We start from the raw sequence: 16,836 nt of genomic DNA, 5'->3' as shown, positions 1-16,836 counted from the left end.
GGCTCTGCCTGGCACAGCCCCTACTCAGGTTTAGGTGGCACCCAGTAGGGGCCTGGGGACACCCGTGGGAGCCCTGTGCTGGGGCTACAGGCCCTTGTTCAGGGGCTGTGTCCCTGTCCTGCCGCTGCCACCCTCACCCCGCCTGGGCCAGTCCCCCTCCCATCCCAGGTGTCCCCCGCACCCACCTCCATGGGATTAGGCACCCCCCACCCCTCCGGGCTCTCTGCCGTCACTGTGCCCCTTCCAGCCCCCGCCGTCTCCGGGGCTTTGGGTCCCCAGTGCCCCCTGCGAGGGGCCCTGCCCAGCCGGCACCGGTCGCCGCCGGCTGCCGAGGGCCCGGTGCCCGGTGTCGGGGCAGGCCGGGCCGCTCTGACTTCGCCGCTCAGGAATCTCCTGGCCGCGCCGGGCGGGTTGTGCAACCTGCGACCGCCCCCGGCCGCCGCCCGCCCCGGCCCGGCCCGGCCCGGCCCGTCGGGCCGTGCTCAGTCCCCGCCGCGCCAGCCCCGCCGCCGAGCCGCGCTCCGCTCCCGGGAACGGCCCGCTGTTCCCTCCCCGCCCCGCCGCAGCACCGCGCACACCGGCGGCGGCGGGAGGGGGGGGAGGAACGGGACCGCGGCTGCCGACGCGCTCCGGGAGCCGCTTCCAGATGCGGCGGGACGAGCCCGGCGGGGGCGGCCCCCGAGCGGCCCCGGGGCCCCGCCGGGAGGGCAGGTGAGGGGCTGCGGGGCGGGGGCAGGATGGGGGGGTCAAGGGGGAGTCTCCGCCGTTCCCGCCGCCTGAGGAGGAGCCGCTCGGCGCCCGCCCCCCCGAACAGTAAGAGTTGATGTGCGGCGAGCTGCACCCTGCATGTGAGCTCCTACTGCCCCGGGAGGCGGGCCGCCCCCGACGGGACCCCCGCCGCCCCCCGCCCGCCCCCTCTTCCGCCGCCTCCGGTACCCCCGGGGGGTGGGGGGGAGCCGGTGCTGCCCGCGGTGCGAGTGCGCCAGGCCCGGCGACCATGGCTGTAGACTGTTACCCCCCCAGCGGCACAGTAACAATCTAAAGCCACGGTCGCCCGGGCGGCGTCGGGGAGGGGGGGACACGGGGGGGCAGCTGGTGCCTTGGCGACGGCGAGGAGGCGGCCCCGCCACCGCAGCGAGCGCGCCTGACCCCCACCCGCGGCGCGGGGGGGGCTGCCGGTGCTGGCGCGGGGGGGCAGTGTCAGTAGCATCCTCCCCCCCTCTTCCCGCCCCCCCCGTGTCCGCCCCGCCAGGGGGGGACCCCCCCCTACCTGGGCTGCAGCGGGAAGGGGGGAGGCGTCCGCCGTGGGGGGCTCGGTGTCTGCGGGGGGGGAAAGAGAGAGCGGGATCAGGCGGGCACTGGGACACCCCCCACCCCCCCCCCCCCGCCACGCCACGCCGCCTCCCCCCGCCCCGGCGGGGAGCGCTCCCCGACGGCTCAGCACCACGGACAGCTCTCCCCCCCCCCGGCTCTGCGGCGGGGCCGGGGCCGGTGGCGGGGCCGGTGCCGGCGGTGGGTCATGCTTCAGTAGCCATGACTGTAGACTGTTACTGTCCTGTCCCTACGCAGCAGTAAGCAGTCTAGAGCCAAGGTGCCGACGCGCTGACTCGGGCTCTCCTCGACGGGGTCTCCGCGCTCTTCCGACGCCCCCGCCGGGGGCAGCACGGGGGTGAAGGCGATCGACACCCCCCCCCCCCCGGCTGCGGGGCTGGCAGCACCCGGGCGGGGGGCACCGGGGTGCGGGGGAACCCGAGGGTGGTGGTGGTGGTGGGGAGCTGGGCACGGCGGCACAGCGGGATGGGGCTGGGGGGGTCTCGTCGGGGATGGATCCGGAGAGGCTCGGAGTGGGGGACAGCGGGAGCCGGTGTCACCCGCAGCGAGGGGGTGGGGGGGGGGGGAACGGGACATGGATGCGCTTCCTTGCCTCTCTCCGCCCCCCCCAAACCCCCGCAAGGTGCGGGCGGCCGGGCCCCGCCGTGCGCCCCCCCGGGGCGGCTCCGCGCACAGCGCCCGCCCCCGCGCACCGCCCCCGCCGGCGCCGCGCCCCGGCCCGGCCGCCCCCGCCGCCCCCCGCCGCCCGGCCCCGCACGTGGGGCTGCGCCAGGCGGCACCGCGCCGCCCCCGCCCGCCGCAGAGCCCCCCCCCCCGCCCCGGTTCCACCCCCCCCACCTCCGGGGCGGGCAGGTGCAGCGCCCGGTGCCGCGGGGCTCCGCTGCCCCCTCCCGCCCCCGCACCGGGCTCCGTCCCTGCTTACCTGGGGGCCAGCCCTGCCGGTGCCTTACCTCCTGCGGGCCCCGGCGCCTCCCTGGCCGGGCCCGGGGCCCCGCGGCTCCCGGCGGGGAACGGCGCCGGTGGCGGTGCTGCGCTGTCCGCAGCGCGCGGGGCTTTTATAGGATCGGGCTCGTAGTAACGGGGATCTCGGCTCATTCATAGAAAAGCATCAACCTACACAATGACGTGAGCGCTACGTCAGCGAGGAAATTTAGGGAACGGGAAGACGCTACTATTTATATCGGCGCGGGGGGAGGACAGCGGCCCGGAGCCGGGCAGGGGGTCCGGGCTGCACCGGGACCCCGGCCCCCCGCGGTCCTCCCCCGGTCCCGCCCGGTCCCCGGCTCCTCGAGGTGCGCAGAGGAGCAGCACCCAGCACCCAGCATCCCTCCTCCACCTGCCCCCAGACCCAGGGGCCGTGCGCCCATCGAGGCACGATGAGAGGGGCCTGTGACCCCCGAGGGCTGCGGTGTGGGGCACCCCCTGCCCCAGCCCCGAGGTGTCCACCCGGGGCACCCATCGCCCCCCCCAACCACCCCACCGGACCCAGTGCGTGGCCTCGCAGCGTCATCACGGGGCTGGTGACATGGGGCTGCCTGATCCCCCCCATCACGGGAAGGGGTAGCACAGGGCCCCAGGGGTGCCCACACGTGGGTACCAGGCTGGGGGTGCCCCCTGCCCACCTGCCCACCTGCACCTACTCCCACCCACAGCGATGTCCTGGGCAGCACCTCCCGCCTGCCCCCAGTAAGAACCCCCATCCCTCCGGTGCCACGAGCACCCATGGGTGCCAGCCCAATGGCCTACAGGAGGATGGGGCAGCACAAAGTGGTGTGTAGGGGCAAGTTTAGAGTATGGGGGGGGGCATCCCATTGCAGCACTGTGCTGCCCTGACCCCTCCAGCCTCGCAGCAGGGCCTGGCCCACGCTCCCGCCGGGGATGGGTCCCCCAAAAGCCATCGGTGCCCCAGAGCCAGACAGGTTGTGGCTTTGGGGCTGAATTAATTTTGCCCCCTCCCCATCCCAAGTGCCAGCCCCCCGCAAGATGGGGCTAGAGCCATGTCCAGGGGGATGTGGGGGGGATCCTTTCCCCCCCCTTATGCATCCATCCATTCCCCACCCCCCCATTACTGCTGGAGCCTTCTGACCTCACTCTGCTCTGGCGAAGCATCATACCGGTCGCCATGACAACAGCGGCGTTGTCATTGACAGCAGCATCCGCGCCCGCCAGCATCCGCCACTGCGCAAGGCCGCACGCTGCTATGGGGGGCCACATACCCCCCCCCCCCGAACCCCCATTCCTCACTTACACCCCCAAATTCCTGCAGAGGGATTCAGGGAATGACCCCCCCCAAAAAAAACCCCACCAGCAGCCCCCCCGCCATCCTCCATCAACTGCCCGGCTTAGGGTGCTGCCACCCCCCCTAGAAAACCCCCCCAAACCTCCTTAACCCCCCACCCCGGGGATATAGGGGTGTCATCCTGTCCCCCCCTTTTTTTCCCACGCAGGACCGGCACCCGCCCCGTCGGGGCTCTCCGGTTCGGGAAGGCGGGCTGGGGGGGGCGGGCGCTGCCGCAGCGCTCCCCGCCGCAACCGTGACTCAGCCCCGGGATTAGTCAGCAACCGGGGCCGGCCCACCCGCAACCGGCTGCGCAGCTCTGCCGCCGCCCCCTCGGGGGCCGCTTCCCCCCACCCCCACCCCGCCCCGGTCCCCCGACGCGCACCGGGGGTGCGCGTCGGGGGACCGGGGCGAGGGGGAGGTGGGGGGGGAAGCGGCCCCCGAGGGGGCGGGGGGGGGGGTCGCATCCCGGAGCGTGGCCCGTTGCTGCCATCTCGTGGGCTTTCCACTAGCGGCTGCAGCCGTGTCCCCCGTGGCGGGGCGGGGGGGGCAGTGTAGCGGGGGCCTGCTGTTGTGGGTGGAGAGGGGGAGGTCACCCGTGGGGCTTGCAAAGGTAGTGAAAGGGTGGGAAGGCGCTGGTCGGTGAGGAGGATTGAAGGAGATGTTGCCCCACGAGGAAGCGGTCCCATCGCCCCACCAAGCATCATCTGAAAGGGAAAGGGTCCCACTACCCCACAATGAAGGGAATCCCATTCCCTCGGGAACCATCGCCTTGCTGGGATGGGTGCCCTTGTTTGACTGAGCATCACCCCACAAGAAAGGGGTCCCATCACCCCACCAAGCATTACCTGAAAGGGAAGGGGTCCCATCACCCCATCAAGCACCACCCCATAGGGATGGGGTCCCATTGCCCCATGAAACATCACCTTGCAGGGATGGGTGCCCTTGTTCGACTGAGAATTACCCCACAAGGAAGGGGTCTCACTGCCCCATGAAGCATTGCCCAGAAGGGAAGGGGTCCCATCACCCCGTCAAGCATCACCCCACAAGGAAGGGGTCCCCCCCCCCCAAAACATCACCTGAAGAGGGAAGGGGGCCCATCACCCTACCAGGAAGGGATCTCATTGCCCCACGAAGCATCACCCCACAGAGAAGGGGTCTCGTCACCTCCCAAGTATCACCCCACTGGAAGTGTTCCTAACCCAGCTTGAGCATTGTCCCAGAAAGGAAGGGGTCCTACTGCCCCATGAAGCATTGCCCAAAAAGGGGGTCCCATCACCCCATCAGGCATCACCCCAAAAGAAAGGGGTCCCATTGCCCCAGGAAGCATCACCCCAAAGGGAAAGGGTCCTATCACCCCATCAAGCATCATCCCACAGGGATGGGCTCCTCGCCTGCCTGAGCGTCACCCTGCAGGGAAGGGGTCCCATTGCCCTATGAAACATCATCTTGCAGGGATGGGTGCCCTGGTCTGACTGAGCATCACCCCACAAGGAATGGGTCCCATTGCCCCCTCCAGCCGACCGGGACCTCATGAAGTTCAACAAGGGGAAGTGCAAACCCCTGCTCCAGGGGAGGAACAGTCCCAGGCACCAGGATGCCGCCCGGCTAGACAGCAGCTCAGCAGAAAAGACCCTGGGGGTCCTGGTGGACACCAAGTTGACCACGAGCCAGCAACATGCCCTTGGGGCAAAGGTGATGAATGGTGTCCTGGGCTGCGTTAGGAGGAGCGTTGCCAGCAGGGTGAGGATCCTTCCCCTCTGCTCAGCACTGGGGAGGCCACTCCTGGAGTGCTGGGTCCAGTGCTGGGCTCCCCAGTACAAGAGAGACGAGGACATACTGGAGAGAGTCCATCAAAGGACCACTAAGAAGATTAAAGGACTGGAATATCTCTCCTATGAGGAGAGGCTGAGAGAGCTGGGACTGCTCAGCCTGGAGAAGAGAGGGCTGAGGAGACCTTATCAATGTATCTACATACCTGGAGGAAGGGTGCAGAGAGGACGGAGCCAGGCTCAGTGGTGCCCAGTGCCAGGACCAGGGGCAATGGGCACAGGTTGAACCACAGGGCTTCTCTCTGACCACCACGAAACACTTTTTCACTGTGAGGGGAGCACTGGCACAGGCTGCCCAGGGAGGTGCGGGAGTCTCCATCCTTGGAGAGATCCAAAAGCCATCTGGCATGGTCCTGGGCAACCGGCTCTGGGTAGCCCTGCTTGAGCAGAGGGTTGGATGATGACCTCCTGAGGTCCCTCCCAATCTCAACCACTGTGTAATTCTGTCCCTCATGCACCTGAACATCACCCCACAGGGAAGGGGCCTCACTGCCCCACCAAACCTTACCCTGTGGGTAAGGGTCCCCTCATCCATCTGAGCATCACCCCACAAGGAAGGGTCCCTCAGCCACCTGAGCATCACCTCGCTAGGAAGGGGTCCCATCGCCTACCACAGCATCACCCCACAAGGAAAGGGTCCCCTCGCCCCATCAACCATCACTCCACAGAGAAGTTCCCCTCACCCACCTGAGCATCACCCCACAAGGAAGGGGTCCCACTGCCCCATCAAGCATCACCCCCCAAGGAAGGGCCCCCCACCCACCCCAGCATCACCCCCCAAGGAAGGGGTCCCCTCGCCCACCCCAGCATTACCCTGCAGCTGGTGCAGCAGCCACGGGCTGGTGGGGGGGGCTGCGTCATACCAGAGGGCTCTACCCTTCCCACCACTCTGCAGGGGTCCTGTCATGTTGGGGGGCACCGGGCACCCCGGGAGCACCTGGCAGAGTCCTGTGGCTGCCCCCAGCCTGGCTTGGCAGCAGGCAGGGCTCAGCGCAGGCATCCCCACAGCCCTGCCTAACTCCGGGAGCAGGGCAGCTCAAATCCCAGCCCAGAGCAGCTCAGCGCTGTCATGAGTTTCACGGCCTCAGCCCAGCACAGGTGGAGGGGGACATGCATCCCCCTGCAAGCACAGGGGCTGCAGCGACGAGGCGCGGGGGGCTGCCGTACCCCGGCACCGCCGGGAAAATGAAGTGCGAGCTGCCAGCGGGGGCTGCAGGCTCCTGGCGGTGCCGGATGCGGCCCGGCTGGCCAACGCGCCGTAATCGAAGACATGTGTGTGGGCTTCGGGGAGAGGCTGCGCTGGGAAACAGGGCCCTGCGGAGACCGGGGGGCTGTATCCTGTCCAAAAGCCCAGGTCCCACATGAAGCCAGGCATGCGAACGCGATCCAAACCACAGCTGGATTTGAACCGAATCTCCCAGCATCTGGGCTAATTTGCTGCAACTTTGATTGATCGTGGGGAGGGGGCACAGGCGGGAGACGCTCCAGCTCAGACCTCCCAACAGAGCCAATGACTTAACCAGAGCTGGTTCCAATCTGCTCAGCACATTGAGGCGAAAATGCCCCTTTCCCTGCGCGCTCCCGTTCCCTGGCGCTGGCTCTGCCCGTGGCCCCGCAGCCCGGCCGTCCCCATCCCTCGGGGCTGAGCATGTGCCGCAGGTCCCCGGGGAATCCCGGGGCAGGTTTTGGGTTCTTTGGGTGCAAGATGTGACCGCAGAAGCCGCGTCAGACGTTCTGGGACTGGGGGTCACCTCGGGGTCCCTCCAGAAAGCAGAGCGGGGCAGGAGGGGGGATATTAGTGGATGCGACCCCCCTCCACCTGCCCCAAACCCCTACGGGCACCGACCCATCCCTCTGCCCCTGGGAGAGACCAGGAATGGGAGAGGAGCTGCAAATGAGGGTGGAAAAGGTGAAGGTTTTTCCATTCCCCCCCCCCCTCGGTCGCTGCCCCGAGGCCTCGGCATCACTCAGCAGGTAGCTGGGGCAGCCCGGGGTCCCGGCCGGCCCCGGGGGAGGCAGCTGTCTGGGAGCCGTTCGCTGCCGTGATTTATACAGCACAGCCCCATAAATTACCGGGACGGAGCCCGCGGGAGCCATCGCTCACAGCGACGTCCAGAGCTCGCTGCCAGAACCTGAAACACTTCCAGCCGTTAATTGAAGAGGAAAAAAAAAAAAAAAAAAGGGGGGGGGGTTTGGAAATTAGTGCCCGGGGAGTTGGGATTAAACCACAGCTCTGTAATGAGGAGTCGCCCGTGTCCTGCTCTCAGGATGCCGATGCTCACTCTGGGCACAATCCCAGGATGGGGAGCAGGGAGGGAGATTTCTGAGCCGGTGCCTGGGATGTGCCCACCGCAGGGTCCCCACAGGCAGTGCCACCCTGTCCCACTCCCCATGGGGGTGTCCCCGTAGTGAGCTGGTGCAACCTGGATCCGATGGGAATCTGAGGATGAGTTCCACCACCACGCACTCTCCCTGCCAGCACCCAGCCTCTTTTCTCCCAAATTCAGGGCTGGCCAAATCCTGTCCTGGGAGCTGGGGATGGTGGCCGGGACAGTGCTCCAGGGGGTCCCGCAGCATTTGCCAGCGCTGACCTGGCCACCGTCCCCAGCCCCTGGGACCCCACGGTGGCTCCCACTCACCAAGGGACCAGGGTTATGGGGTGAAACCCCAAGAGCATCCAGGGTGGCCCCAGCCGGGAGGGATGGCCAATGCTTGGAGTGCCCTACTCAAGTTGGGGGGTGCCAGTGGGGACCCCCCAGGACTAGTGGATGGCCCAGAGATGCCCATCACGGTGGTTTGCTACACAAGGAGCTTGTGCAAGAGGCTGCGGCCGTGAGAAAGGAGAAGCGAAAGTGCGAAGCGAGAAGCGCCCCCCCCCTCCCTGTGCCAAAGGGGGGGACCCCAGGCCGCACCCCCGGCCCAGCAGCCTTTTCGGGGGTGGCTGGAGGGATGAAGCGAGGGGAAACGTGGCGCTGCCTCCCCCTCCTCCTCCCAAACCGCCGCAAGCCCCTGGCCCACCCCGAGCCGCCGCCGCCGCACATCTGGGCGCCAGGGCTGCGCACCCCCCCACCCCCCCGCATTCTGCCCTCCCCCCACCAGCAGCAAATTAGGGCCGGCTGTCTTCTCCCCCCCCCCCCCCCAACCCTTCCCCACATCACCTGCACCCATTAGGGTCCCCCCGCAGCACCCTATGCTGGTAGCACCCACTCCAGCTCTCCCACCCTTTGGGTGCTACTCTCCCCACGTGTGTCAGCACCCACTCGAGTGGGGCAGCAAACACAGCACTCGGTCCCTAGCAGGATCCCTGCCACTTTACCCTTCCCCACCGCCCGCCCCGTCGGGTCCCACCGCGCACCTGCGCGGGGAGGAGCCGCCTCCGGTAACCGGCGGGGGTGGAGCGCACCGGGAACCGCTAGATGGCGCCCTGCGAGCGGTACCGGCGGGGGGGGGACATCAGCCTTCGCCTGGAGCCACCGAGGGAGAACGGGAGCCCCGAAGGGGGGCTCCCGTCCCCCCTCGGTGGCTCCGGGCTAAAAGCTGATGTCCCGAGGAGGGAGACCCCCGAGGGGTCGGCGCGGTCGGGGCGGGAGGAGACCGGGAGGGGTGAAAGCGGACTCAGAGAAGGAGGAGGGAGGGGAGAGGAGGAGGAGGAGGAGGAGGAGGAGGGGGGGGGCCCGGCTTGTCGGTGCCCCGCCCGGGGATGGGAGGAGGAAAACCTCCCGCCGTCCCTTTAACAGCCAGCGGCGCTGCTCGGAGTTCAGGCCGGGGTCAGGGGGAGTTCGCAGCCCGGGTTTCACCTCCGAGCTGGCGGCGTCGGGAACCCCGAGGAACCGCTGCTGCTTCTTCCACCGCCGCCTCCTCCTCCTCCTCCTCCTCCTCCCCCCGTTCCGTAGGACCGGCCGGGAGCGCGGGGTATGGAGGAACAGCAGCAGCAGAGGAGGAGGAGGGTGGAGGGGAACAGCAACCGGCGGCGGCCCCCCCGGGGCTGAGCCATGAGAGTTCACCGAGACCTCGGCTGGTTGGCGGAGGCCACCGGGCGCCCAGGTAAAGCGGGAGGGCGGGAGACACCCCAAAAAATTGAAAAATGGGGAAAACCCCCAAACTCCGCGGGCGCTTGGCTTTACCCACCTGGGCGGGGGGGACCGGCACCGGAGCGGAGGCGGGGAGGGGAGGTCCCGCTCCCCCCCCCCCTCCCCGGCCGTCCCCCCGCTCACCTCGCGGGGGGGGGCTAGGGGGGAGAGGAAACGGGGGCGGGGGGCGCCCGGGGGGTCCCGGCCGGCCGCCTCCCGGGACCGGGGCGCATAAGAGCCGGGGAGGCGCGGCGGGGAGCCGGGGCAGCGGCGCTGCGCAGGTAACGGCGGGCGGTGGCCCCGGGGGGGCGGACGGGTGGGGGGCACCGGCCCGGTTTCCCCCTCCGCCCCTCCGCTTTCCTCCGGCAGGTGGGCGCGGGGGTGCCGGGGCGCTGGCGGGGCCGGGGCGCGGCGCTGGCGGCGGCGGCGGGTGATGTCACTTTCTCCAAAAGCCTCCGGGGGTTTTCACCCCCCTCCCGCCCCCCCGGCCCGCCGAGAACTGAGCCCCCATATAAGCGGTGGCACCGGCCAAGCGGCCGCGCAGAGCGGCCGGGACGCGGCGGCGTGCGGGGCTGGGGGCTGAGCCCCGACACCCCCCCCCCCCCCCCCCCACCCCACGCATGGGCTGAGCCCCAAGACGTGCGGGTCGAGCCCCCCACGCGTGGGCTGAGCGCCCGGGGCCAGTTGCGGCGCTGACGGGGCGGTGTGTTGCAGGGCGGCGGGCGAGGAGCGGGATGCTGGACGCCATGGAGGTGCCGAGCCACTCGCGGCAGCTGCTGCTGCAGCTGAACACGCAGCGCACCAAGGGCTTCCTGTGCGACGTGATCATCGTGGTGCAGAACGCGCTCTTCCGCGCGCACAAGAACATCCTGGCGGCCAGCAGCGCCTACCTCAAGTCGCTGGTGGTGCATGACAACCTGCTCAACCTGGACCACGAGATGGTGAGCCCCGGCATCTTTCGCCTCATCCTCGACTTCATCTACACCGGCCGCCTGGCCGAGTGCGAGCCGGGCGGCGAGCAGAGCCTGGGTGCCGTGCTGGCCGCCGCCAGCTACCTCCAGATCCCCGGCTTGGTGGCCCTTTGCAAGAAGAAGCTGAAACGCAGCGGCAAGTACTGCCACCTGCGCGGGGGCTACGCGCCCTACAAACTGGGCCGGGGGCTGCGCGCTGCCACACCGGTCATCCAGGCCTGCTACTCGGGAACGCCGCGGCCCGTGGACCTGCCGCCCGTGGAGCCGGCGGCGCCGCTCAACACGCAGTGCGGGGAGCTGTACGCCTCGGCCGCCCAGGGCGCCCCGCTGCACCCTCACGGGCTGTGCCCGCCCGAGCGCCACTGCTCGCCGCCCTGCGGCCTCGACCTCTCCAAGAAGAGCCCCACCGGCCCCTCCGCCCAGCTCCTGCCCACCGACCGCCTGCTGCCCGGCGAGCCCCGCGAGCCCTCGCTGCCCCCACGGCACGACAGCCCCCCAGTCAGTGCCGGCCTCTTGGCCAGCCACGCCGCCGCCTACAAGGACTCCCCACCGGGTGGCGAGCCAGGGGGGCACCCCCATGCCCCCGACCCCTTCCGCAGCACGCCGCCCTGCGCCGAGCCCCCGCTGCCCCGAGCCGACGGGCGCGAGCTGATGTACCGCTGGATGAAGCACGAGCCCCTGGGCCCCTACCTGGACGAGGGGGAGGCGGAGAAGGAACTGGAGCGGGAGGAAAAGGCCGAGTCACCACCCACGGCGCCACAGCCCCGCTACCCCAGCGTGGAAAGCAACGACCTGGAGCCCGATAACAGCACGAGCGAGGAGACGGGCAGCAGCGAGGGCCCCTCGCCCGGTGATGCGCTGGACCGCTACTGCAACCACCTGGGCTACGAGCCGGAGAGCCTGGGCGACAACCTATACGTCTGCATCCCCTGCGGCAAGGGCTTCCCCAGCTCCGAGCAGCTCAACGCCCACGTGGAGGCCCACAACGAAGAGGAGCTCTATCACAAGGCGGCGGCCGAGCAGGCCGTGCCCTTCCTGGACAAGGGTGGCCCGGGGCTGGGTGACATCCTGCGGCCCTACCGCTGCTCCTCCTGCGACAAGTCCTACAAGGACCCGGCCACACTGCGGCAGCACGAGAAGACGCACTGGCTGACGCGCCCCTACCCCTGCACGATTTGCGGCAAGAAGTTCACGCAACGTGGCACCATGACCCGCCACATGCGCAGCCACCTCGGCCTCAAGCCCTTCGCCTGCGACGCCTGCGGGATGCGCTTCACCCGCCAGTACCGCCTGACCGAGCACATGCGGATCCACTCGGGCGAGAAGCCCTATGAGTGCCAGGTGTGCGGCGGGAAGTTCGCCCAGCAGCGCAACCTCATCAGCCACATGAAGATGCACGCGGCCGGCCCCGACGGCAAAGCCAAGCTGGACTTCCCCGACAGCGTCTACGCCATGGCCCGCCTCACCGCCGACCAACTGGGGCTCAAGCAGGAGAAGGCGGCCGAGCTGCTCTCCCACACCTCGCACTTCCTCAGCGACCCCAAGGCCATGGAGAGCCTCTACCCGCTGGCCAAATTCACAGCCGAGCACCTGGGGCTGAGCCAGGACAAGGCGGCTGAGGTGCTGGCGCAGGCTCCGCACCTCCACGCCGAGGCCGCCCGGACCATAGAGCGATACTCGCCCCCCTAGCACCGGCCCGGCCGGGGGGCGGGGGGGACCGCCGGGCTCCCCTCGCTGCCCCGCGTGCAGCTGGGGGGGGGGGCGAGAGGCGGTGGGTGCTCATCCCCCGGCGCTGCCGACGGCCCCGGAGAACTCGCTCGTAGCGGAAGGTCCCATGAGAGCTGCCCCGGGACGGCTGGACGGCGCGTCCTGCGACGAGCACCCCGGCTTGCCTGGGAGAAGCCGATAATTCAGGGACTGACCTCGTGGCATGGCCCCCCCCTTGCCGTGGGGGGCTGCTGGGCCCCCGGCACCGGGGCGGGAGCGAAGCACAAGCTGTGAGGCCGGGCTGCGCCCCGAGGCTTTGGAGGACATGAGCCCGCTCCTTACCTCAGGGCTGTCCCCCGACGTCCTCGGCAGCTGCCCATGTCACCCCAGCCCCGTGGCGGGACCCGCCGGTGCTCGGCTCTGCCGCGACGGGACCCGGACTGTGCCGCCTCGACCGCCGCGGGCCCGTGAGTAGTTCATCTGCAGCGGCCGTCCTGACCGGGAGCGGCGAGCGTGGTTGTGCCGGGGCTGGGGGGGTGTGTGCCGGCCAAACCCCCCGGGGCCATGCCGGGAGCTCGGGGACAGACTGACGGAGGGGGACAGTGGGGTCTGAGCAGCGGGCGTGGGGCGGGGGGACGGCAGTCGGGTCCGTGCCGGGGCGGGGGGGGCCGGGGAATCGCGATGCTCCTCGCCCCGGAGCAAGCACTGACCTCCCGGCCCGGACCTCGGCCGCCGGCACCCCGCGTTTTCGGGAGGTGGGGCAGGGCCTGTCACAGACTGAGCCCCTGGGCCCTGCCCCAGCAGGCGCCTCGCCATCAGGGATGCCCGGGGGGCCCCGGCGGCTTCGCCCTCGGGCGGCCACTTGCCTCGATTTTTTTTTTTTTTTTTTTTTTTTTTTTTTTTGCCAAAGATGCCCGTCCCCAGCGCGGCCGGGCCGGGCCGGGGAGTTCGTGACAAAGACAAAGCGGTCTGGTTTGTCAGCTATGGGGAGGTGGGCAGGGGCTGCGGGAGGGGGCCGGCGGGGAGAGCCGAGGGAGGCGAGGGGCTGCCCCAGGCTGGGCTGCGGTGACCTGTGGCCGAGCCCCCGCCCCGTGGGCCACCCCCTGCCGCCACCGCACCCCCTCTCCTGCCTTCTGCTCGGTGTGGGCAAAGCCCCCCCCCGGCCTGGACCCCCCCGGCCCGTGCCCTGACCCCTCTGCCTGGGGCTAATGTGAAGCTTCTCCCCTCCCCGAGCCCCCTCCTCTCCTTTGCACACGAGGCCTCGGGGCGGCCGCCAGCAGCGACTGTCCCCGGCCTCGCAGCCACTGTGCCTTAGCCTGAGCTGGCCGCTCCTGCCCAGGTGCCCCCCCCCTCGCCCCCCCCGGGGCTGCCCGGGTCCCCCCGGGGCTCCCCAGGGCCGGCAGTGTCCCTCCGGAGCTGCCGTGGGGCGAGCAGCAGCAGCAGCACCCAAAGCACAGCTGGCAGCGCCCAGCGGGGCCGCCGGCCCCCTCTGTATCACGTCCGATTTGTACACGGGCTCCTTGCCCTTTTTTTTTTCTATAGTCGAAACCGAATGAGCAATAAAGTGACATTAACGTGCGTGGCCTCGCGTCCTTCTCTGGGGGTGGGCCTGGCCGGTGCGGGGTCGGTGCTGAGTGGGGCTGGGAGGTGACCCCGGGGGGACTGTGGGTGCGGAGCTGCAGGGCGGGGAGGTGAGGGGCTTTGCCGTGCGTCTGGTTTGCCCGGAGCCCCCTCGGTTGCGGGGGCAGCAGCAGCTGCAGGTGGGACAGAGCTGCCATTGTCCTCGCGAGCACGGACACGTCCCGCTGCTGTCCCTCCCCGGTGCCCCCCGTGCCCACCCCTGCCCCAACCTCGACAGCAACTCGCCCGCTGACAGCAAATGAAACAACATGCTGCACAGACAAGTGTTTAATAACTAAAAATTATTAAAACCATCCTAACAAAATAGCCCGAACGCAGCCACCTCCCCAAGACGTGGGCTCCCTGCAGGGGCTCGGGGCAGCAGCATGGCACAGATGGCACAGGGCGCTCAGGCCAGTGAGCCCCCGCTCCGCTCGCTGCCGTGCCAGCTGCTCTGGTGGCAGCAAGACCTCTGTCCCATGGCCGAGCCTGTGGCATCGCGTGAGGGGTCGGTGTTTGGCAGAGCCACAGGTTCCTCCGAGCTGGTGGTACCCCGGGAAGGGCCTTGCACAGCAGCCCTGGGGCAGCTCCGTTAGAAAACAAATATTTAAACACACCCAGCACGGAGGAGAAGGCAAAGTCTACGCTGCTTACAGCCAGCGCGGCGCTGCATGCGGCTGTGGGCACTGAACCGGGGCACGGGTGCTGTGTGTGCCGCGGCCTCGGGTGGGCTCAGCCACGGTGATGACTCCGTGGGCCCTGCAGCAGGCGTGGGCACCCCAAAGTCTCTGTCAAACAGGCTCTGCCCCACAGCACAGACCCTTCTTCGCCAGCAGCCGCCCCGCACGGTGCCCTGAGGCTGGGACATTCGTACAGCACAGGTTAGCGAGCGCGACCCTGCTCATCTCCGTCGCTGTGCCGTGCAGTCCCACCACGTCCGGGCGCTGCCGAGGCTCCGACCCCAGTGCTGGCCCTCACCGTTGAGGCTGGGTGGCCGGCGCATGGGTAACGCTGGGCTTCCTGACGCAGACACCGGGTCCGAGCCACCCACGCAGGAAAGGAAAATGCTGGGCTCCGTCCTCTGCCACCTTTGACACTTCCCTCCCACGGCCGCGGCGCCCCAGCGGGGACCAGGGACGGCCTCGGGGTCACTCCCACCCTCTGCTCATGGGACTGGGACTTGACAGAGCTCCAGGGGCTCCGGTTCATGGGTTAATGCTCCCTCTTAGCTTCTGTATCTGGCGTGTAACTGGGCTGGGGATGGGACACTTGGTGATGGGACAACGTGGTGTGTGTGGGGGGGGCTCAGCAACACCCCAACCCTGCACCAGCTCCTGGTGCAATATGACCCAGTGACGAGGCAGCGAGGTCCCTTCACGGCTCCCTCCATGGCAAAGGGGCAAATCGAGAGGGGATCCTCCCAGCTGGGCAAGCGGCGGGGGGCCAGGCGCTGCCCCAGCTCTCTCCAGTCCTGTCCAGCCCCGCAGCCACGGGCACAAGCTGGATCCCACATGGAAGAGGAGCCTGTGGTGATGTGAGGACAGACAGGACCTGTGGGACAGCCAGTCCTGGGGTCCTTGGGGACTTGGAGGATTTTGTTAGCCTCATGCTGAGTCTTAGGCCAAAAATGTGTCTAAAGGTAGTGGGGTGGGACTAAGGGGTTGCGGGAGGAGGGAAGGGGCAGGTAATGGCTGGGGTGGGCAGGGGAGCAGAACAGAAAGCAGCTGTGGGAGGACTGGGGGTGTTCAAAGCCTCCCCCCCCCAGCAAAGCAGGCAGGGCACACACCTGAAAACTAACCTATACTGAAGTCTGAAATGAAACTCAACAAGCAAACCCTGCACCAGGGAGAGGACAAGCACCTCTGCAAGCAGCACCCGCTGCGTGGGACGGGCGCGGGGTGGGGAAGGGGCCGGAGGCCTGGGGCTGCCTGGGCCACGCAGGACGAACAGGCTGGGGCAGGAGGGAACCTGCCCTTGAAGTCCACGGCCTCTCCGAGGGGCACGAGCTAGACTAAGCAACCCCAAAGTCTGCGCTGGCGTGTCCCCAGTCTCTGCCCTACGCAGCCTACAAACCCGAAGAGCCACCGACTCGTGACTCGAGCTCTCTGCAACCAAGCAAACCAAGCAAAAGGCTGGCGATCCGGCACGGGCTCACCCAAAGCTTCCCTAGCCAGCGGGGCTCGCCAGCTCCGCTCTGGCACCGCCCGAAGGCTGGTGGGACCCTCAACGGCGCGGCCTCCGCGTGAACCATCCACAGCAATGACCTTCCCAGCTGGTGTGCCCTCGGGGGGGGGCCCTTCACAGCATGGCCATTCTGGGGTGGGTTGAAGACGTGGCGTTTATTGTTCGTGGTGGGCTGGAAGGCGGTGGCGGCGCGTGGCGAGGGCTGCCGCTGAAGCCGGTCTCCCACTGTAACAGGCTGCGTGACTCGCTCAGGGGCTGTCGGCCCCACTCGGCTCCCTCAGCCCTCCTGGGCCCACTTGAGGAAGGTGGGGATGTCCCGCACCGGCACGTTGCGGGTCAACGCTTTGACTCGCAGGTTCCGGTCGTCCGTCAGCAAAACCACTTCCCTGAGCAAATGGATGGGATCGTCTGCAATGGGAGAGAGAGAGCGGTGTGAAGCTCAGACCGTCCCACGCCGCCCCAGCCCATCCCACACCACGTTGTCCCCACGCCGTGTCCCCCCTACCCTCCTCGGGTGCTGCGCCCCGGGCATGGCAGGGCCACCCAGCACCCCGGCGGCGCTCCCAGCACCCCGCTCCCTGCCAAGGCTTCCCGGCGCGGCTCAGAGACAACATTTCATCTCGAAGGCCGCCTTCTCCCCCGCCTCTGGCTGGGGGATGATTTGTGATCTCTGCTCGCAGCCCTGGGGCCGGGAAGGTCGGTGAGCAGCGCCAGGGTCCCATGCTGCCCGCTGCCCGCATGGGGTGGTGCACCGCGCCGCAGGCAGGGAAGAGGAGGTCCCTCTGCCTGACCCAGGCCAGGAAGACGGCCCGCGACCCTGGCTCCAGCAGGAAGCTGGTGCT

At 69.0% G+C, this 16,836-nt stretch overlaps 2 protein-coding genes across 8 annotated transcripts in view; one reads left to right on the top strand and one right to left on the bottom strand.

Moving 5' to 3' along the window:
- The first annotated feature begins 9,122 nt into the window (after nucleotides 1-9,122).
- Nucleotides 9,123-12,199, top strand: HIC1 (HIC ZBTB transcriptional repressor 1). The gene is made up of 2 exons (XM_075168749.1): nucleotides 9,123-9,486; nucleotides 10,227-12,199. Exons 1-2 carry the CDS (start codon nucleotides 9,435-9,437, stop codon nucleotides 12,170-12,172), a joined length of 1,998 nt encoding a protein of 665 aa, XP_075024850.1. The 5' UTR covers nucleotides 9,123-9,434; the 3' UTR covers nucleotides 12,173-12,199.
- Nucleotides 12,200-14,083: 1,884 nt separating this feature from the next.
- The window catches only part of SMG6 (SMG6 nonsense mediated mRNA decay factor), a 118,674-nt gene continuing 115,921 nt past the window's right edge, over nucleotides 14,084-16,836 (bottom strand). For all 7 annotated transcript variants that reach the window (XM_075168713.1, XM_075168711.1, XM_075168712.1 and 4 more), the window contains one exon: nucleotides 14,084-16,402. In XM_075168713.1, coding sequence (XP_075024814.1) covers nucleotides 16,272-16,402 — 131 coding nt within the window. In that variant the 3' untranslated portion in view covers nucleotides 14,084-16,271. The remainder of the gene's footprint in view (nucleotides 16,403-16,836) is intronic.

The sequence above is a fragment of the Calonectris borealis genome, chromosome 19, assembly GCF_964195595.1.
Source record: "Calonectris borealis chromosome 19, bCalBor7.hap1.2, whole genome shotgun sequence".
In the NCBI taxonomy this organism is placed as follows: domain Eukaryota; kingdom Metazoa; phylum Chordata; class Aves; order Procellariiformes; family Procellariidae; genus Calonectris; species Calonectris borealis.
This window is presented reverse-complemented; position numbering and strand designations above follow the sequence as displayed.